The 18,664-nt window shown below is 33.1% G+C and overlaps 2 protein-coding genes across 5 annotated transcripts; both read right to left on the bottom strand.

Moving 5' to 3' along the window:
• Positions 1 to 3,837: 3,837 nt before the first annotated feature.
• On the bottom strand, positions 3,838 to 4,958 carry LOC107435838 (auxin-induced protein 6B). The gene has a single exon (XM_016047469.4). It carries the CDS (start codon positions 4,839 to 4,841, stop codon positions 4,386 to 4,388), a length of 456 nt encoding a protein of 151 aa, XP_015902955.1. The 5' UTR covers positions 4,842 to 4,958; the 3' UTR covers positions 3,838 to 4,385.
• Positions 4,959 to 14,631: 9,673 nt separating this feature from the next.
• On the bottom strand, positions 14,632 to 17,885 carry LOC107420376 (uncharacterized). Of its 4 annotated transcripts, none has more exons than XR_007241735.2 (7): positions 17,637 to 17,884; positions 16,701 to 16,852; positions 16,314 to 16,423; positions 16,139 to 16,224; positions 15,787 to 15,891; positions 15,127 to 15,680; positions 14,632 to 14,959 (listed from the first exon to the last, which is right to left on the bottom strand). XR_007241735.2 is itself a non-coding variant. In XM_048476489.2 (7 exons), exons 1-6 carry the CDS (start codon positions 17,744 to 17,746, stop codon positions 15,542 to 15,544), a joined length of 702 nt encoding a protein of 233 aa, XP_048332446.2. In that variant the 5' UTR covers positions 17,747 to 17,885; the 3' UTR covers positions 14,632 to 15,071; positions 15,501 to 15,541. The 4 variants fall into 4 exon arrangements, 3 of the variants coding, with proteins under 3 accessions (XP_048332446.2, XP_015884800.2, XP_060673765.1); XM_048476489.2 differs by having other exon boundaries at positions 14,632 to 15,071; positions 15,501 to 15,680; positions 17,637 to 17,885; XM_016029314.4 differs by having other exon boundaries at positions 15,501 to 15,680; positions 17,637 to 17,883.
• Positions 17,886 to 18,664: the final 779 nt, after the last annotated feature.

Here is an 18,664-nt window from a genome sequence, read left to right on the forward strand (position 1 = left end):
ACAACCGGCAACGGGATTTAATAATGTCCACCATATAATTTGTTTTTGTTTCAATCACATCACGTTATTTCAAATCAAATTATCTTTCTTTTATTTATTTATTTATTTATTATTTTTTATTTTTTCATTTTCGGGCCAAAGAAAGGAGAAGGACCTAATGGGCTTGAGAATGTTTACGTAGTAGATCAAACTGGAGTGGTTCGTCTACATCTCCTTAGTGGCTCATGTTAGGCCCAAATCCAATGTGGGCTTGGGTTACCAAAATAACATAAGCATTTCCACCTTTTTCTTAAATAGTTAAATCAAAGAAAAAAGTACTTTAGAAACTATTCTAAGAGAACCAAATTTATAATAAATCAATATTTCTAACAATTTTTAAAAACAAAATACAAAAAAAGTGCATTAAGCGAGCTATTAAAAATGTTTTCTGATTCTCAGTGGCAAAGACTCAAGAATCACGAGGTCGTGAACGAAGTGTCATTTGGATATTGTCGTAGGCCTATAATGACCCCAAATTTGATGTTAGTTACTGATACCATTGTCTGTATTCATGTAAGTACGGTCCCCAGTTGTAAATGGCATTTCATATCTCATTGATGGGAATATAAGGCAGCCGAAATACAAAAAAAGGACACAAAAATAAAACAAGGATAAAGTTGGTGTATTGTTTCTTGGTTCAACTCCGTACAAATACTGAAGGTATTGAAATTTATAGACAAATTCAATAGGCAAAGCAAATGATAATTATAAGCCTAGAATACTGAGGCCTTCGGCTCACACTTTGAAGTACATACACGTCCGTGGCAGAGGATCTACCAACATTTTCTTCCTTATTTAAAAGTCCGGCTTTTTTTGTCTATGACAAATGACCAGATAAATCAAGAGAGAGGAAAATGGACAAAATAGCTTATAGACTTTACTCGTCCGCCCTGAAGGCCCATATAATATATAGACCGCACAAGTCACAACAGGCCTAGCTTCGTTTCTATTGGCACATGCCCTCAAGAATCTCAAGCAGATTTCGTACACTTCTTTTACAGCTCAATGTTTTGGGCGGTTTTTGGGTCCATGTACAAATAAACACATGGCAAGTTAGGTGTCTTTCAAACTTTTCGAGCACTATGTTTTTTTTTTTTTTTTCTCCTTTTCTTTTTCCTAAAAAAAAAAGGAGGAAAAAATTCAGGAGGACTGAATAAATTTCCTTGGTTGATGATCATTCATTGGGCATGAGACAAATGCCTAATTCTATCATATATGCAAATCGGTTGGGGACAACACAGACTCTTTCCTAAACCAAGTCACACGCAAACATACGTAGAAAAAAAGAGAAACCTTCTTTTCTTGGAATGGTAGCCGAGATGCTCTGCCTGTAAGGTCACTAAAAATCCTGTCACATTCCCATCCTTCCTTTAACATTATCAAAAGCCTCCAATTTTGTTGAAGTGAAATGAAAGCCAACCCTCTTTACCCCCAAAAAACAAAAAAGAAAGAAAGAAAAGGGGAAATGAAAGCCAAGCCATCCTAATCTTATGCCACTATCTTATTATTAGTGATTAGATCCCTACTATTGCAAACCAATTTTATTTTTCACATACTCTTATTAGTGATTAGATCCCTACAATTGCAAACCAACTTTATTTTTCACATACTCTTATTAGTGATTAGATCCCTACTATTGCAAACCAATTTTATTTTTCACATACTTTTCGATCACTAAGAGAATTTACTTTCCCAAAAAAGTGTTCAAATCCTCCACTACTACTTGTTCTATTCCTTTCATTTCAACACGATTCAAATCTTCGATTCGACCTTTTTTTTGTTTTCTTTTTTCTGGTCTTTGATACATTAGACCCAAAAGCTTCCCCACTAGTTTTTTGATTACGACACTCCATATTTGTTGTAGCAGTACTTTCGGGCAATCAAAGTCAAATTCTCACATGGTCGGATATTATAACTCTAACGTACGACCTCCTCGTTTTTTAAACCATAAAAATGACTGTACGCGCTAGCTCGGTCCTGTTTCGTTATAAATTACAACTTCCACCGGCGGGAGTCTACGCGGTGCATCTCACTTGCATGGATTTCTATACAGTCTCGTGGTCAAAAAAATCTTTTGACCATTTAATCCACTGACATTTTTTTTTTTTTTGTTTTTGATAATAATTTAATCCAGACATAATAAAAACAAAGTCTATACTATAATATGGTTTAAATATTTACTTTGCTTGGAAGAGGAGCCAAAGTCATTGATATTGGAGTCTAGGTCATCGGTCAACGTTAATAGGAAATTATGGTGGTCCGATCGATGGTTTTAGTTGTGTTTTTGTAATCAAACACAGCCTGATCCAGCGAGTACATATATAGAATAGGCGCACAGCCTGAGAGAGTACCATAAACCATTTTTTTTAATTATTTTTTTTTTCTTTTTTCTTTTTACCATTTCCCTTTTTGGGTCCTAGAACTTAAGACACCTAAAAGAATGCAAGGTTGATCAGAGGTCAAAGGATCATAATAAGGGAACGCTATGATTGGCAGATGAGTGTGACTTCTATTGTTTATGGCCCATCTAAAAAGTTGTTGCCCAGCAGCTGAATTATCAATGTCTTGAAGGATTACCCTTCAACGAGTCTTTCCAATGATATATGCATTTGAATAAACGAAATCATTTTTGAGTTTTCCTTTTTACCCACTTCCCAACAACTCTTTTCTTCCATTCCGTCCTCTTTTAAGTAAAAGGATATTGAATGATCGATGAGCATTAACCCCGAAAGGACGAATATTGTGGTGTTCTAACAGCGGCAGATCAATTAAAAACTTGATGAGCTGACCAAAAAAAAAAAAAAAAAAAAAGCACTTTTTTCAATTCCGAAGCCTAGCATCTACTGATAACGCTCCACCACTTTAATCCATTGTTTTGTTGAGGATCAACTAAATCAGTTTCGTGGAGAAAGTGAAAAATAATAATAATAAAATAAAATAAAAAATAAAACACACAAATACGCAGGCACAAGTTAACTTGTTTTTGTTGTCATGAGTAGCATCGATATTTGCTTTTAAGTCATGCATATTTGTTCGAAAAACAAAAAGAGTAACAATAAAATTAACTTTACATCAATTTCTTAAGCATGCTTAAAAAGCATTTGATTGCTCTATTGCAGAGTAATATTTCAAATTTGACTCTATAACAGACACATCTTGAAAATAATTATTAATCCCACAAAGAGAAAGAACGGTAAGAAGTAAATGTCTACATTTCTTTGAGTAAAGTTGTGTGTAAATTAAGGTATCTTATCTTAATCTGAACATTATTAAGAAGATAAGAGACAAAATGAATAAATGTTGATCTTGCAATGTAATAACTTTTGTATAACTTTTCATTGCTAACGAAATCAACTGTGATATATCGCATAGATAACCATCAGAGGATCCTGACCGCGAAACAAAACTATGAAAGTGGAATGTCAAGGGTCCCATACAGAAAACTCATTCGATTATTACTATGGTCTATATGTTACTGATGACCAATATTTTAACAACAGAGGAAACATCAAACACACCCATTTATTTTTTAAGAAGTTAGAAGACAAAGTTGAATCAGGTCAGGTGAAACAGAGCAAATTGGAAGAAAATGGCTTTGCTTGCACGTGGTTTGGTGCCATTATAACTCCCACCCAACGGCTACCACCGTTGAAATATATATATGACACTAAAACCCAAAACAAATAAATAAATAAAATAAGATAGGACAGAAGCAAATATATATATATATATGTATATATTATACATATTCGTTGTCAAAGAAGGTATTATGGCTACGAATATGATGCTTGATGCACATTTATACCGGAATTTCTCTACAATTTTTCATTAATTAATCAATAAATCACAGAATTTACAAAAAATAGAAATAAAAAAGCGACCCAATCAATATCCATTTCTTCCACTTTTCTTTTTTTTTTTTTTTTTTTTTTTTTTTTGGTTCTTTGCCTGCCTCTGCTTCAAATTAAAGTTTCAAGAATCTGCCTCCACTCCGATTCGAACCCGGGACGACTCGGTGGACAACTCCCCCACCCATTTTGCCATCTCCATTGCATTCTTCGGAGCATTTTTTCTATATATCCAGGCTCAGTTACTCGGCTCCAGCCTTTACCAATCCATTTGGTAAAGTAAAATTCCCATAAAAAATAGATGATCCACACTCGGTAACAAAACTCAGCCGAATCAACTGTGAACCTGAACTCAGTCACTCACTCTAATTCATTTAACCCGATGGGCTTCCTTGGAGCGAGAGCAAACTCGGACTGAGTCACACCCGGGTTAGAACCAAAAGCATTCTCTTTATTATATATAGAAATAAAACCACCCCAATCAGCTGGTTTTGAAACTTACCATATACTCTTCTCTGCAAACCCATGAAGCAAGGGCCGAGAATCGGGCCAAAAATCCAGGTTACTCCTGATGCCAACGTGGCAGTATCTCTGAAAGTCCTCGAGATTGACGAACCGGGTGCTAGAGTTACCGGACTCGGATCGGGAAATGAAGCGGAGAACTTCCTCGAAGAGCGATTCTTCGCAGGGAATGGCAAGCGGGCCATGGTTGTTGAACCCGTATTCCTCTTCGGCTTGTACTAGTAGATTCTTGAAGACGGGGTGGTTCAGGTACGTCGCCCGCACCACGAATCTCCTGCAGCTCCTACCCACGCAGACCGCCACGTGTCCGGCGGGGACATCGGAGGGTATGCGGTTGGCCGACATCCGGGCCTTGTTGCGCCACCGCCGCAGCATTTGGCGCAGCCTGACAATGTGACGGATCTTGGTGCATTTTCCGAGTCCGACTGACATTTTTGTTGTTTTGGCTACGAAAGTGAAAGTGAGAAATTTTGTGTTTTGTTGTTTTTGGTTCGCTTTTGTGTACAAAGAAGGTGAGTGAAGAATTTGGGGGGTTCGAACAAGTGGGACGGAGGAGGCTTTTATAAAGACCGAGGGTGGGAAAGTGGGCTTCGTTTTTGAGATAATTACGACCCACTGTCTGCTGTTTTGCAGCAATTTTCTAAAAGGCAGTGATTTGCTGACCATGGGTAGATTTATGGAGATTGGTAACGAATAATGAATGATGAGATACTCATACCATAATAGTATAATCACAAATCAATGTTATTACCAAAAAAGAATAAATATTACAATATATATATATATATATATATATGTATATATATATATATATATATTGATATGGAAGATAGTTGAATTCAACTCTAAGATCATTGGTTCATGAAATCATGAATTTGAGACATACTCTGATATCCTTCGTCTAAAAAGTGGTGAATTTACCAGTGTATGCCTCAATATTAATACTTATTGAATGTATATGTCAAGTGAGGTTTGCAATTATCAAAATGAATTTGAATGTGCATGGTTATTCAGAAAACAAAAATATAATGAATATGGCATGTAGTTTGACACCAAAAATATCACCTGCGGTACTCTTACAAATTTACAATACGTTCCATATAAGTATAATTTTTACCCAAAAATAAAAAATAAAAAATAAGAACGTAGTAGAATAACATAAGAAATGGTAATCTACCCCCTTATTAACAATACTTTCCTAATAAGAACGTAGAACGTTTCCTCCCCAAAAGAAGAAAAAAAATAAATAAATAAAAAATAGGAACTTGGAATAACAAAACAAAATCTGTATTGCTTATTTTATTTTCATAAAAAAGACAATTCCTACTATTTTGCCAAACATGTAACCAAATTTCACATAATCTCATTAAAAGATTAAATGTTTACCATATAAACCTTTACTTTTCTATTTTACATTTTTGAAATTAAAAAATAATTCTTCTTAAAGAATTAATATGTGAAACAAAATGAATTTGCCAATCTAGATCTTATATTTATTATATTTATTGTGCGCATTATCATTTCTTAGATAAACTTTAAAATATTTTCGAAATGATAATTTATATATATATATATATATATGCATATAAAATATGTATTTAGATCATTTTCAACTATTTCTTTCCATTTTGGTGTAGTATAGATACGAATAACATACTTATTGAATTAATTTCACTTGATAGCATGATATATATATGTGGTGAGATTTTTATCAAATGGAAATAATAGTTTTATCAATAGGTCTAAATAAAAGTTTAGAATATTATTAAATCTATATTAAATTTTTTTTAAAAAATCTTAAATATTAAAGAGATATAACATCTTACAGCAGAAAATTTAATGATAAAATTATCAAATTGATGTGAGATCTATTCTATATATATAGTGTAATTATTTGGGAATAAATGTCTCATCCTCAAAGGGACAGATTAGATTAGTAATATATCGGTGTGATAAATGAAACACAATAAATAACGATTACTAAATGGAGAAACGGCAACAAAAATAGGAAAGCGGTGATATAAATCTCAAATTCGGCTAAGCATCTACTCTCTGGGAGTGACAACGTAAAAATGATGGCTGCAAAACTTGAACAAAAAGAAATTGGCAAACAGAGGTTTGTGCTGAGAAATTTAACGAAGAAGCGTTCTTGATGGAAGCTTTTCAAGGTTTTACACCGACACAAATATCTTTATCTGAATAAACTGTTAACCTCAGATTATAAATTTAACGATCATTTTCAGACCCAAAAAAAAAAAAAAAAAAAAAAATCTTCTTTTTTTTTTTCTTTTTTTTCAAGAGATTGAAGCTCACAAGGTTATTATATTGATTATTACTAAATTAATGATGAAGTCTTCTGAAAAACTAATCTGCTATTTTTATTTTTTTAATTTTTCCATAAAAAACTAATCTGCTATTTATTGATTAGAAAGTAGTGCTATACACAAACAAAATGAATATGTTGGTTGCTTGATTAAAACTTGGGGATTTGTATACAGCCAAAACTGCTGCGAAAGACGCCATAAAAATTTATTATAAAAAAAAAAGAAAAAAAGAAAAAAAAGATGCCGAGAAAGAGTTTAACAGTATTAGGGACTGCTCGTGCGGTATGCCTTGAGCACACGAAGTTGAAGACTGAAACTCAAGACCCACCACATGCGTAGTTGGGGGAAAAACCCAAAATACTAAAATTATTTTTCCTAAAAAGTGGTTGGAGATGCTTTTTTAACTCTTTAAAACCCCTTTTTTTTAATTTAAATTTAAATTTACAAATTTCATAAAAAAAAAAAAATAACAAATATAAACCCTTCCAAAGGGAACGATTTTGTATTCTCCAAATCTGACCACGCCCCATGTGCCAGGATACCCCCTCTTTCCTTGTCTTTAAAATGCCCAAAACAAGCGGCCAAAATATGTCTCTCCTAATCAGTCTCTTGCCTGTATTTGAGCACCCTTAACCGATCAAATTTAACAATTATTTATATAATATATGACATATATTTTCTAATTCGAAGCTCCAAACCTCGACATGTGGCACTTAAAGTGACCATCATGATCAATCATTTTCATTATCTCACCCTAAAGATTTTGCCATGGGCCTAAACCCATTATTTAAAAAAAAAAAAAAAGGGCACTTAGAGAAATTTGGTCAGTAGGAGTGCTATTGGGGGATTCATGGGTCCACGTGCATGTTATGGGAGGTAGGGTACATCCCCCCAAGCGTCATATTACAAATTTGTACCCTACTTGTTAGGATTTAAGGATCATACCATTTATTTTCCTTGTTCAATGTTTTTTTAACCAAACACATCCTCTCAAATCTACAATTTATATCTTAACATTATAACATGATTTCACAACATAACATATATATATATATATATATATATTAAATGAAATTCGCATTTCTTTTCTTTTCCAGTTTTCCTAATTTGAATTTTTGTCGATTTTAATTTATCTGTTTTCTTTGTTTCTATTTGGGAACAAAGTTTGTTGGAAGATTTAGGGAATATATGCATGATTTGGGAAGGGGTAACTTGGACAATCCAAGAGCATTCATTTCATGGCTGAGGATGGGGTCCTCATTATTTTTTTATCCTGTGGGACTGGAACCATGTTATGAATCTCGTCTCTCAAGGTTAAAAGGGACCCAGTGGCACGATGAGCTGATGACGTGGCGTATTTTAATGAGGCAGGGGTTAATTTCTCCACGGTTCTCTAGGAATATCGTTATCCCACGTAGGTGTCAGGTGCTAACGTGGCACCGCCTCTCTCTCTCTCTATCTCTCCTTGGGAGACTCCCTACCCTTTCCGCTGAGCCAATAAGGAAACGGGGGGTCGTATATCTAATGATAATATTGATGTGGCCGCAACGACACGAAAAACCAGTTGCAAAGGACTTGGCCGCAGTACTTTTCTTTTCCTTTTCTTTATTTTTATTATTATTATTTTTTTGTTTGTAAAAGAGACGTCTAGGTTCGGAGCCAGCTTAGTTGTACTGAACCCGTCACGGGCTTCACGAACCCACGGTCCTCTCGTCTCCTTCTCGTACGGGCTCTTATAATTATTAAAATCAAAAGTGAATAACAAAAGGAAAACCCACTTGGTAAGTTGTACTTTATATATTGTTTATTTTATTACGACTCTTACACACAACTTCACGTACACCATGTACACTATGTCATACGAACACCGTATACACCATGCCATACGAACACCGTATACACCATGCCATATCGTGCTTGGCTTTCACTCTTGCCTCTTTCAAATAACTAGCTTATGTTTAGCTTAATGAATTATTAATTCCTTATCTTGGAGTTATTTTCTAATTTTTGAAATATAAGAAGTCACTCTTCTCTGTTTGGTGGTTTTACACCTCATACAAAGCTAAAAGGTGAAATATATATATATATATATATATATGAAAAAGCATTTGGACAAACTCAAAGCATGTTACATTAAAACAATCATTTTTTTTAAATGCTTACATAATCACACTTGTTGGTGAAAAGACTTTATTACGTAAACACTTTTTTGTGGTCGGTGGAAAAAGAGCGTGGCCTTCTCAATAGTTAAGTAATATAACAGAAAAAAAAACTTACACTTTTGTTGCCAGTTTGAAAGTTTAAACAGTCAACCAATATAGGGATTCATGCCTTAATTAATTTAATCCCTTTTCTAATCCACTTTTTGGTGTTAAGTAAGTTGGATTAAAAGCCGACAATGTTGGTGCTACATTACATGGACAAGGTTGTATATTCATATCTATTGAGTATTATTCCGTAGCTGGCACATGCCAACCTCTTTCGGTCTTAATATTCAGATGCTTGTGTTTTTGACACGTCTCGGATGGATACCATTGGACCATTGGTAGCTCAATTTTGTTTGTAATTTTGTCGCTATATATACTCTTCTAATCCAATGTTTATTATTAAGGATTAGGAAAAATCGTATCATATTTTAATTTGTATTCATGAATATTACTGTGGATGAAATCTTCATTTAGGATAGGATTTATGTCAGAACAGTGAACCTAGTATGCACACGTTTGTTTTAGTTAATTAATTTACAAATTATCCAATATGGAAATATATAAATTAATTATTTGTAAAATTAAAAACATTATAATTAATTTAATTTCTTACCGCATTTCATATGCATGCATGTCTAGCTGTCTGATTTCAAGATTTACGGGGTGTCCATCCTGGATGTTATCCGAAGTAACACTTGTTTAATTTTTGTTTGATTAGGAAAATTTTAGTCTTGTCAATTGAGTAAGATTTTTATACATATATATATATATATTATTGTTTTCTAATAATTTGAATAAAAATCTAAAAGTTATTCACGAAATCAACTTCACGTAGCAATGTTTGGTGTTAGGTATTTGCTGTGATGCATTCAAATCAGAAATTGCGAGAAGCCTGTGATGGGTTTTGTAAATGAATTCAAGGGTAGATTTGAATAAATTTTAATAAGATCAAATTGTAATCTCTATTTGAACATACAGCAGTTATATGCAGTGCATCTCATAAATGCATCATTTTGGAAATTGTCAATTGTCACATTCTGAGATTTATATTGTTTATTAGTCAAGAAAATGAAGAAAGATTGACGGAGTGTTTGAACGCAAAATGAAGACAATGCCCTTGCCTAGCTGTTGCTGGGTTGGCACAAGAAAACAGAGGATTGACCAGGTACACCAATTATAATGTCCATATTTAATTAATTTAATTATTAATTAGCCGGGTAAACTTGAAAGCCGATATAAGTTTTTTATTTAATTTTTTTTCCTCTATTCAATATGTGATTAAATAATTAATTTGCTAGCAGTCAGATTTGTCTATCATGAACGGCTAAATCCCCAAAAAAAGAAGGGAAAAAAAAAAAAGAAGTTACTAAGTAATATATTATATTTTACTTTAATTTCATTCTCCCGTATGACTACATCGAAAGCAAATGGTTCGACTATTTAAAGGTTTTGTGCATATATATAGATGATGTTTTTTCATTGTCTGGAAAATTAAGGACGCTACTCATTTCACCACAGTTTTCCACACATAATAATTGTATGTATATTATATACAGCTAGGGAACTTGATTCGCATCACTTTTTAAGATAAGAATATATATATATATATAGCTATAAATATATATCTTTGGATTAATTATGTCATATTATATTATAAAAAAAAGGTGATAATATATATGTAGATGTATGTTGTTATGGAATTGAAACCTAGTTAAGTCAAATAAGTAATGGAAATTATTATATTATAAAGAGTAGAAAATATGATTGGGTTTGGGTGTGATTGAAGCGTACACTTGCCGTCATTGTCAAAACAGCGTTTCCTGGTTTGCAGATACTTTTGTGACTAAATTTGATTATAATACTAATTATGGGAAATTTCTTCCAACAACAAGCTTTCATATTGTTGAATGGAATCACACAGTTTGCCCTCTCCTCTGCATTTTCCTATATTTATATCAACATATAATAATATAATTAGAATTATAAATGGGTGGTTTATGTAGATATTTATTTATAAAATCCCAGCTGGCAGTTATTAAACAGCTCATTGGTCGTCCGTTGACGTAAAACCCTCACAAATTCAATAGCTTGAAATACACAAACATGTCAACCAAAACCAATTTAATTTTGTGTACATGTTGACATGCATAAAAATTTCAATCAAAAAACATTAATTTCAAATGATTAAATTAAACTAAATAAAAACGCTTATAAGCAAGACATATATATATATATATATATATATATATATATATATATATATATATATATATATATATATATATATATATATATATGTATTTATTTAGTTGCAGCCATATATTCCATCCCCACCAAAAAAAAAAAAAAAACAAAAAAATTGTTTTCTTTTCTTTGAGTTGCCGCAGGGAAATGGAAAAGTAAATATTTAATAAAATAAAAATAAAAATAAAAATAAAAAAGTATGGATGCAAGAGTTGAGGAGGAATCTGGGGCAGGGGTGTATGGGAGGGGAGCAAAAGGAGAAGACAGTACAGGGAGAGTTGCACTAACACGTACACAGTACAAATGAATAAATGTGCAAATGCATATGTCTCCTTATTATTTTTCTGAACGCATGCACTCCCTATCAAGCATCCGTTGCTTCTACCTTTTCACACCATGATTTGTTGGACGGTGAATTAATTTTGCACAATCTAATAATCTATAGCTTTTGGATTTTCAGAATCAAACCCCCCCTCTCTCTCTCTCTCTCTCTCTCTCTCTCTCTCTCTCTCTTTACCACCCATAGATTTGATAGAGCTAACAGATAAGGTTTCAAACTAAATCCAACGCCCACATGGGAGAGAGCAAAGGTCTATCAAACAATCATTTTCATATTATAATTCATTTATCATCGTTTGTAAACAATCATCAATAGTATTTACATGCATTATTACTACCAGAATGTTAACTTCTAAAATTTTATTATAAAACTAATATAATTAACTACTACAATTAAAATTTACTATATAACTTTTTAATCATCATAAATGATGATGAATAATAAAACATCACAAATATTTCCCTCAACAATGTAAAACCGTTTATATTGTTTAATTTTTATTTGATAATATGTGATTAAGATATTTCCATCATCAATTAGATGACATAAATTACTTGATATTTGCCCAAAAATACCCACAAAATTACAAGTAATTAGGTGACATGCAATTGAGCAAAATAAACTATCTAATATTGCCCAACATAATTTCTCTAACATTGCCTATTAAAAAACTTACTCTTTTAAGTATAAACCCTAATTTTTTTTTTCTTTCTTTATAGTTTGTTTGTTTCGATATCTTTGTGGCTGTCATTCCCAATAAATCCGTACTTACAGAGCGAGAGCCATCACTCCCATGCCCTCTCCCAACTCCAAATTCCAATCTTTTGTAAACCGCCGTCCTTTTGTCTTCAATCATCAATATTTTTTTTATTTGTTTTGTTCCATAAAAAAAGCTGGAACATAAAGCAATAAATATATTACTTACACTAGCTATTATATTATAACATTCCACTTCATCCCCAAAAAAAATAATAATAATAATAAAAGAAAAAAAATCCTATATTCCTATTGCTAGCTGTACTACCAAACCTCTAGCTTCAATCCTATATATTCTCTCTCAATGATGGATAATGAAATTAAGTATATTATTTTACATTAAGGATTAAGCTATACAAGCAAACATGATTAGGGACAATGTGATGCATATGATAAAGGATAATGTGTTTAATGACTGCGGACAAAATAATGGTGGGTGGGATGTTGGCAGAAATTACTCTTCAAGCACTAATCATTTCTGAGCAGATTAAGATTTTAAATTGCATGTCAAATGATTGAAAATGATTGGCATACTTAAGCCATTAGATTTGGTAGTTAAAATGCGTTATTGAGATGCATATTATAGTTACAATCTCTAAATTATACATCCCCCCAAGCCACAATCTATATGTATATATACTATCTCTTACATTGGTGGCCAAATCATTTAGAAAACGATTTAGCCACCACTGAATTTATTTAGCTTCTTTGTTTTTCAGCCATAGACTAAGTTAGGCAGCTCCTCAAGTTCAGTACCAGTCTTTCAATACCTAACCTGCTTCTTTTTCCCCCTTTAGAGCTCAGCGCTTTGTGTTTTATGTCTACTTTGTTATTTTTTTTAGTTCATTTTCTTAAATTTGGGTTATATTGTTTATTTAGGTAAGCATATACATTTTATTTCATAATCATAGGTATGCACATGGAAATTGGAACCATGTATGGACTAGAGCAATAATTGCAGAAGAGCATTCATTGTTTTGGAATGTTTACCAAGTCAGAGAGAAAATTTAAAAGATGCTAGAAGAAAGATCCACTTGACGCTGCTAGTTTCTTTTTTATTGCAACAGATAAGCAAATCACTTATAAATATGAACAAAACAAGACAAGTGAAATTTAAGAAGGCAAATCTTCTTCCCTGCAAAAAGATCTTTGAAATCCATTATCAAGAATCAAGACGCACAGAGAGAGAGAGAGAGAGAGAGAGAGAGAGAGGGAGAGAGATGTCAGACGTGAGAAGTGGGTGATATGAAGAAATTTTCAAGGAAAAAACCAAATAAAAAGATTTGTTAGTTTTTAACAAATGTAAAAAATGTCCTTTCATATAAAGAAAAGGTTAACAAAATCCAATGAGAACTGAGAAAAAAGAGATACACAAGGTTTTGCATTTTCTACTTCGATAAATAAGAGCTGGAGCATGTTACACTGCCGGATTCTACGGAAAACTTTTGTCACTGCCTTTTCTTGTTTGTTTTTTTATTAATTTTAAAATAATCTTTTGTTTTGGGTCACATGGAACTGAGAATCATTCACCAATCTGAAAACCCCATCTTCTCCCACTCTATGCCTCGTCCATTTTCAGCTCATCAATTTTTTTTTTCTTTCTTATTTTATTTTAAATATAACCTTTTAAATTTTTATTTCAAAGAATTTCCATGAGTTGAAAGAGAGACTGGAATAGGAAAGGGTTGCTTTCTATGCCCGTCCCATACTTGATAATGATAGTCATGGAAAAAAAATAATAATAAATAAATAAATAAAATACGAGTATTCCACCTACAAATGCATCTGTCTTTATAAGGGGTTTGCCCATACATGGAAAAGAACTGCAATGCTAATCATAAGTTCATGGTGCAGATGGAATGTACTTTACAATACCCGAATTTCCAATAAAAATGATTGGCAAACCCACACTTGCTGTCCACTTTAGATTTTTTTTTTTCCCCAAACAAATTAGATTTGATGAAATGGGAAATCCAGAAGGAAGCCTAAATGATTAGCATCTGTGGTGCTTTAATCTAGTTACAGCATTCGAAAACACAAAAATTGCTTAATCTAGAGTTCAGCTTCAGCAATCGGAATCAAATCCACACGGGCTGCGAATTTCAACAACTAAGCTGTATATCTATCTTGGACCTAACAAGTAAAGTAACCACTGCAAACAACTTCATCATAGCGTTTGGAAGAACAATGTGCTTAATTAATTGGCTATAACTTGCAAGCCAATAATTGTTGATGACGTACAGATGAGACTCGTTGAAAATTATTATCCAGAAACTTATAATTATAATAATTATAAGCTGCCTTATGTTAGGAAATCAAGGACCTTTTAATTTCTCCAGCAAAACAGCAACTGCACTAGCATGAAGGTGTTCTGGCACTAAAATCAGTGTGAAGTTTACAAATGAATATTACAACAAGCCTTGAAAATACTAACGAACATAACCTAAACAACTAAGCCCTTAAAAACGAAAAAAAAGTAACTAAGCCCTTCAAAATCATAAAGGGGGGGAATGGCTATATTATACAGCAAAACTGTAAAAGGAGCATTGCAAATTGAAATGGTAAGTTAAAAATTTAATGGTTTAGGTTCTTCATTCTACAACGTTCCCCTTGAACTTTGCATCAGCAGGCCTCTGGACATAAAGCGATTCACCAGTCATAAATACATTTCAAAAACCTCTGCATAGACAACAGTACAAGCTCAGCACCCAATCGAGTTTTGTCACTCCTTCCAATAGCAGGCAAATTTCTAAAGTGAGACCCATTTTACAAAGTCTCACCCTCTATCACACTAAAACAAAAAGAGAAATACCAAATTATCATTCATTATGGATGAGCATGTTCACCTTTAAATTCCTAGAGGTGACAGCAAGAACTCCACACTCAGTACATATCAAGAATTCCAACTTGCCTAAATCATTATTACTGGTTATAATGGACTTGAACCTAGAAAAATTGAGGTTAAAAGTGAGTCTGTCAGAGAGTTCATACAGGGATCTACTCATTAAAAATAGATCTCTGCAAAACTACAATGGTTTACTTGTAGTAGTCACTAGTTGGGCTAAATTTTTTGATCTCTTTCACATCATCTGCTCATGCCAAGTCATGAAAGTCAAATTCAATTTGTTAATAAACACAAGTATCCACTTTTTGACCCGGATAACTTTTCATCTAGTTTCAAAACAAATGCATTTGATTCTATAGGGGATTTAAAAATGACCTGAGAACAAAATAAGCACAATGAACACCCTATAGCAGCCTTCAGCTTTCTTCTCTTATCCTTTTTCTTTTTGACTTCTTGATTTTGTGGTCATTGTTGATCGAAAATACCTCTGTGCCACCAACAGTACCATTCGCCTGCAGGATGGTTTCTTCCTCAGCTTCTCTGCTCTTGTTACCCCTACAAATTTTTTTTAACAACTTACAATCAAGAAGCAAAGAACTTTTATTCTCTTCGTTGATACTATAAACTATTAAGTTCTGAAACTACAAGTTGAGCTCAAAACCTGTCAGGTTGTGAAACTTCTTTTGAATGTCTATCTAACCACCAAATGCTTCCAGTGTGAGGTGGAACTAGAGAGCCAGATATATGCAGTATTTCCTCATCAAAACTGCAAAGTTGAATTAACACCATAAATTATATCACCCAAACCGTCACTTAAATGTATACTTTTTTCTTCGTTACGACAACAATTCCAAAAGAAAATCGCAGAATTTACTTCTTTTTTCCCATAAAATTACAAGAAGCAAGCACAAAAACTTTTGACATAACACTAAAGCCGTTGGCACTCTTTGGAGATTCTCAATGAAACTTTTTGTTGGAGTGGGGGAGGAGATTAGGTAAAAATGATCGATTACCTTTTGACTAGGAACCTTAGCATATTTCCAATCTTTATCACATGCCGCTTGTGAAATTTGCTAATAAATACTTCCTCTTCATGTTTCTATTAAAAATAAAGTACAGAATAATTTAAATTTAGTTTCAAACAAATAAATAAAAGCAATTAGTACATTATGGTGAAGAAGTGCTTACAGTTTTGAATAGAAATTCTTCACGAATGTCCTCATCTATTATAGTAGCAGATGAAAAGCCAAGAACAATAAGATGAATGGATCCTTGAGAAAGTTTCACCACTTTCCCTTCTGGAAATAATAGCAACTATAAATTTCAGCACGGTTAACATAGAAGGATACACCAACACAAGCGGCACATTCATGTACCAATCTATGAAAAGATGTAAGTTCTATTCCGTCCTAAGAAATTCCATAAACAAAAAGAATAATGTCCACCAATTTAAATAAGTCACCAGAACATTCTTGTTCATCAAAGGACACACTTTTAATTTACTGGCCAGAAATAGTATCCCCAAAGAATTTTTGTACTGATGCAACGAAAATAAATATGGGTAAGAGAATTTACCTAAAAGCATATCAGGTTTAGGAGAAAAAAGTAACAACTTCGCTTTTAGTCTCACACCGAAAAAAGGATGAATCCCAATTAGAATCTTCGCATTCTTATCTAGAATGTTGAACTCATAAGCCAACACAACACCATCAAAATTTTCATTAAACCTGTGATAGACACCAGAGCATAAAATGCAATCAACATATAAACAGTAACTACCCAACGAAACAATAAAAAATTAACACTGTAGTATTATTAAAATTAGGAAGAATATTATTCAACAAAGGCCACAAAGAACAGATCATCTACATATTGAGTTTGGCATAATACATTTTAAATGCAAACTCTTATGGGTATACTCTGCAAAACTGCAGTCTCTCTCCAGAACCACAAGCAGTCAGTGGCTTTCAACAATGAAGAATAGAGAACCAAAAAGTCTTCGAAACTTGAAATTGCAAAACAAATAGAACCACAAAATCTACAAACTGAGAATGTGTCATATTCAACTAGCAAATTTATTGGCCAATGTCAATACATAACGACATTAAACCAAATGTACATAAACAATTAGTGTCTATAACACCCTCATACAACAGTGCTGCATCCAAATGATTAGGACAGGAAATATAGTTAAAAAAACAGCGTTTGAAACCTTTGCTAACCCATCTATAAAACAAGACTTGGTTACAACATTCGAGAGCTCACCCTTTTGTTTTAACCCATGTCTTTTGTTCATGTTTTTTTTTTCCACGATCAAACAGGAGAATGAAATACAGGAAGAATTCGGGCATGGTCAAATCAGCCGAACAAGCAATTTAAAATCAATTAATCCGGGTAAAACCAACAGCAAGAAACCAGTAACAGCAATTATAAGAAGCTCTTCTATATCGAAAACTAGAAAGCACCCAAAAATTCAAAAAAAAATTTAAAAAAAAAAAAAAAAAAAAGTACTTGAAAAGCAACGAGCTGAGCTCGCGGAGGATCGCGTCGTATATGTTGTTACTCTTCGAGGGATGTAAGTGCACGATCAAATTAGCATCTGAAACGTTTAAGCCCTCCATTTCTCCTCCTAAAAGCAAGCTAGGGTTTCCTCCGCACAGCCTTAAACCCTATAAAACCCCAAACCATCTCACACCTCAACCAGCACGGTGACGGCCGCAGTTTTTTTTTTTTCGGTTTTTCCGTTTACTAGGGCGCCAGATTTAACCTGTTATGGGCTTCCTTTAATGGGTCGATATTTCGTAGGAACTGCGTAGTTTCCAATGGGCTTTATTGGCAGTTATCGCCCAATTGTTTACCTTGGGATTCTGATCCGCCCTTATGGAGCACTGGTTGGGCTTCAACATTAGAGAGAACACACAGTGTGGGCTATTTCTCACTTCGGAAAGGTATTAAATACTAATATTGTATGCTTGTTTTTTAATTTTAGAACTTCCATCTCAATTTTTTGTTAAAGCAAACTAGTAGTTCGTTAGATTTTGATGGCAGTGTTATTTCAAAATAATAATAATAATGCAAGAGTTTCACACGAAGGGAAAAAAAAGAAAAAAAAAAAAAAAGTGACAGTCTCTGTCAAAGTATTCCTTAACGTTATTAGTAAAGTTATGGTCCTAATATAATATTGAATTATGAAATAAGATATAGTAAAGTTATGGTCCTAATGCTGTATCACTGTCAAATGTGATGATCACCAAAATAAGAAAATGAGAGCGAAAAAATCTTATACATTGGGTGGATATGGGCATAATAAGTAAGCATTATGCAGAGCACCACATCCACAAGCAGAGAATTGCGGTCAACCAACATAATTGGATTGGAAAAATGATGGATTTCAATGTCATGCTTGCTTCTTTCCCCTTTCATTATCATCGAGATTTTGTGACATTAACATTTATGGTTTACCAACTCTATTGCATTTTCAATGAGACAATCAATTACGCAACGCTAATTATTAAAAAAAAAAAAAAAAGTTCATTTAC

Source organism: Ziziphus jujuba, chromosome 5, assembly GCF_031755915.1.
Source record: "Ziziphus jujuba cultivar Dongzao chromosome 5, ASM3175591v1".
Classification (NCBI taxonomy): domain Eukaryota; kingdom Viridiplantae; phylum Streptophyta; class Magnoliopsida; order Rosales; family Rhamnaceae; genus Ziziphus; species Ziziphus jujuba.

Coding starts and splice junctions, on each gene's coding strand:
- LOC107435838 (XM_016047469.4), bottom strand. CDS start 4,841: ATGTCAGTCGGACTCGGAAAATGCACCAAGATCCGTCACATTGTCAGG.
- LOC107420376 (XM_048476489.2), bottom strand. CDS start 17,746: ATGGAGGGCTTAAACGTTTCAGATGCTAATTTGATCGTGCACTTACAT. Junction 16,225..16,313: donor AAGAATTTCTATTCAAAACT/GTAAGCACTTCT, acceptor TATTTTTAATAG/AAACATGAAGAGGAAGTATT. Junction 15,892..16,138: donor CTAAGGTTCCTAGTCAAAAG/GTAATCGATCAT, acceptor TCAACTTTGCAG/TTTTGATGAGGAAATACTGC.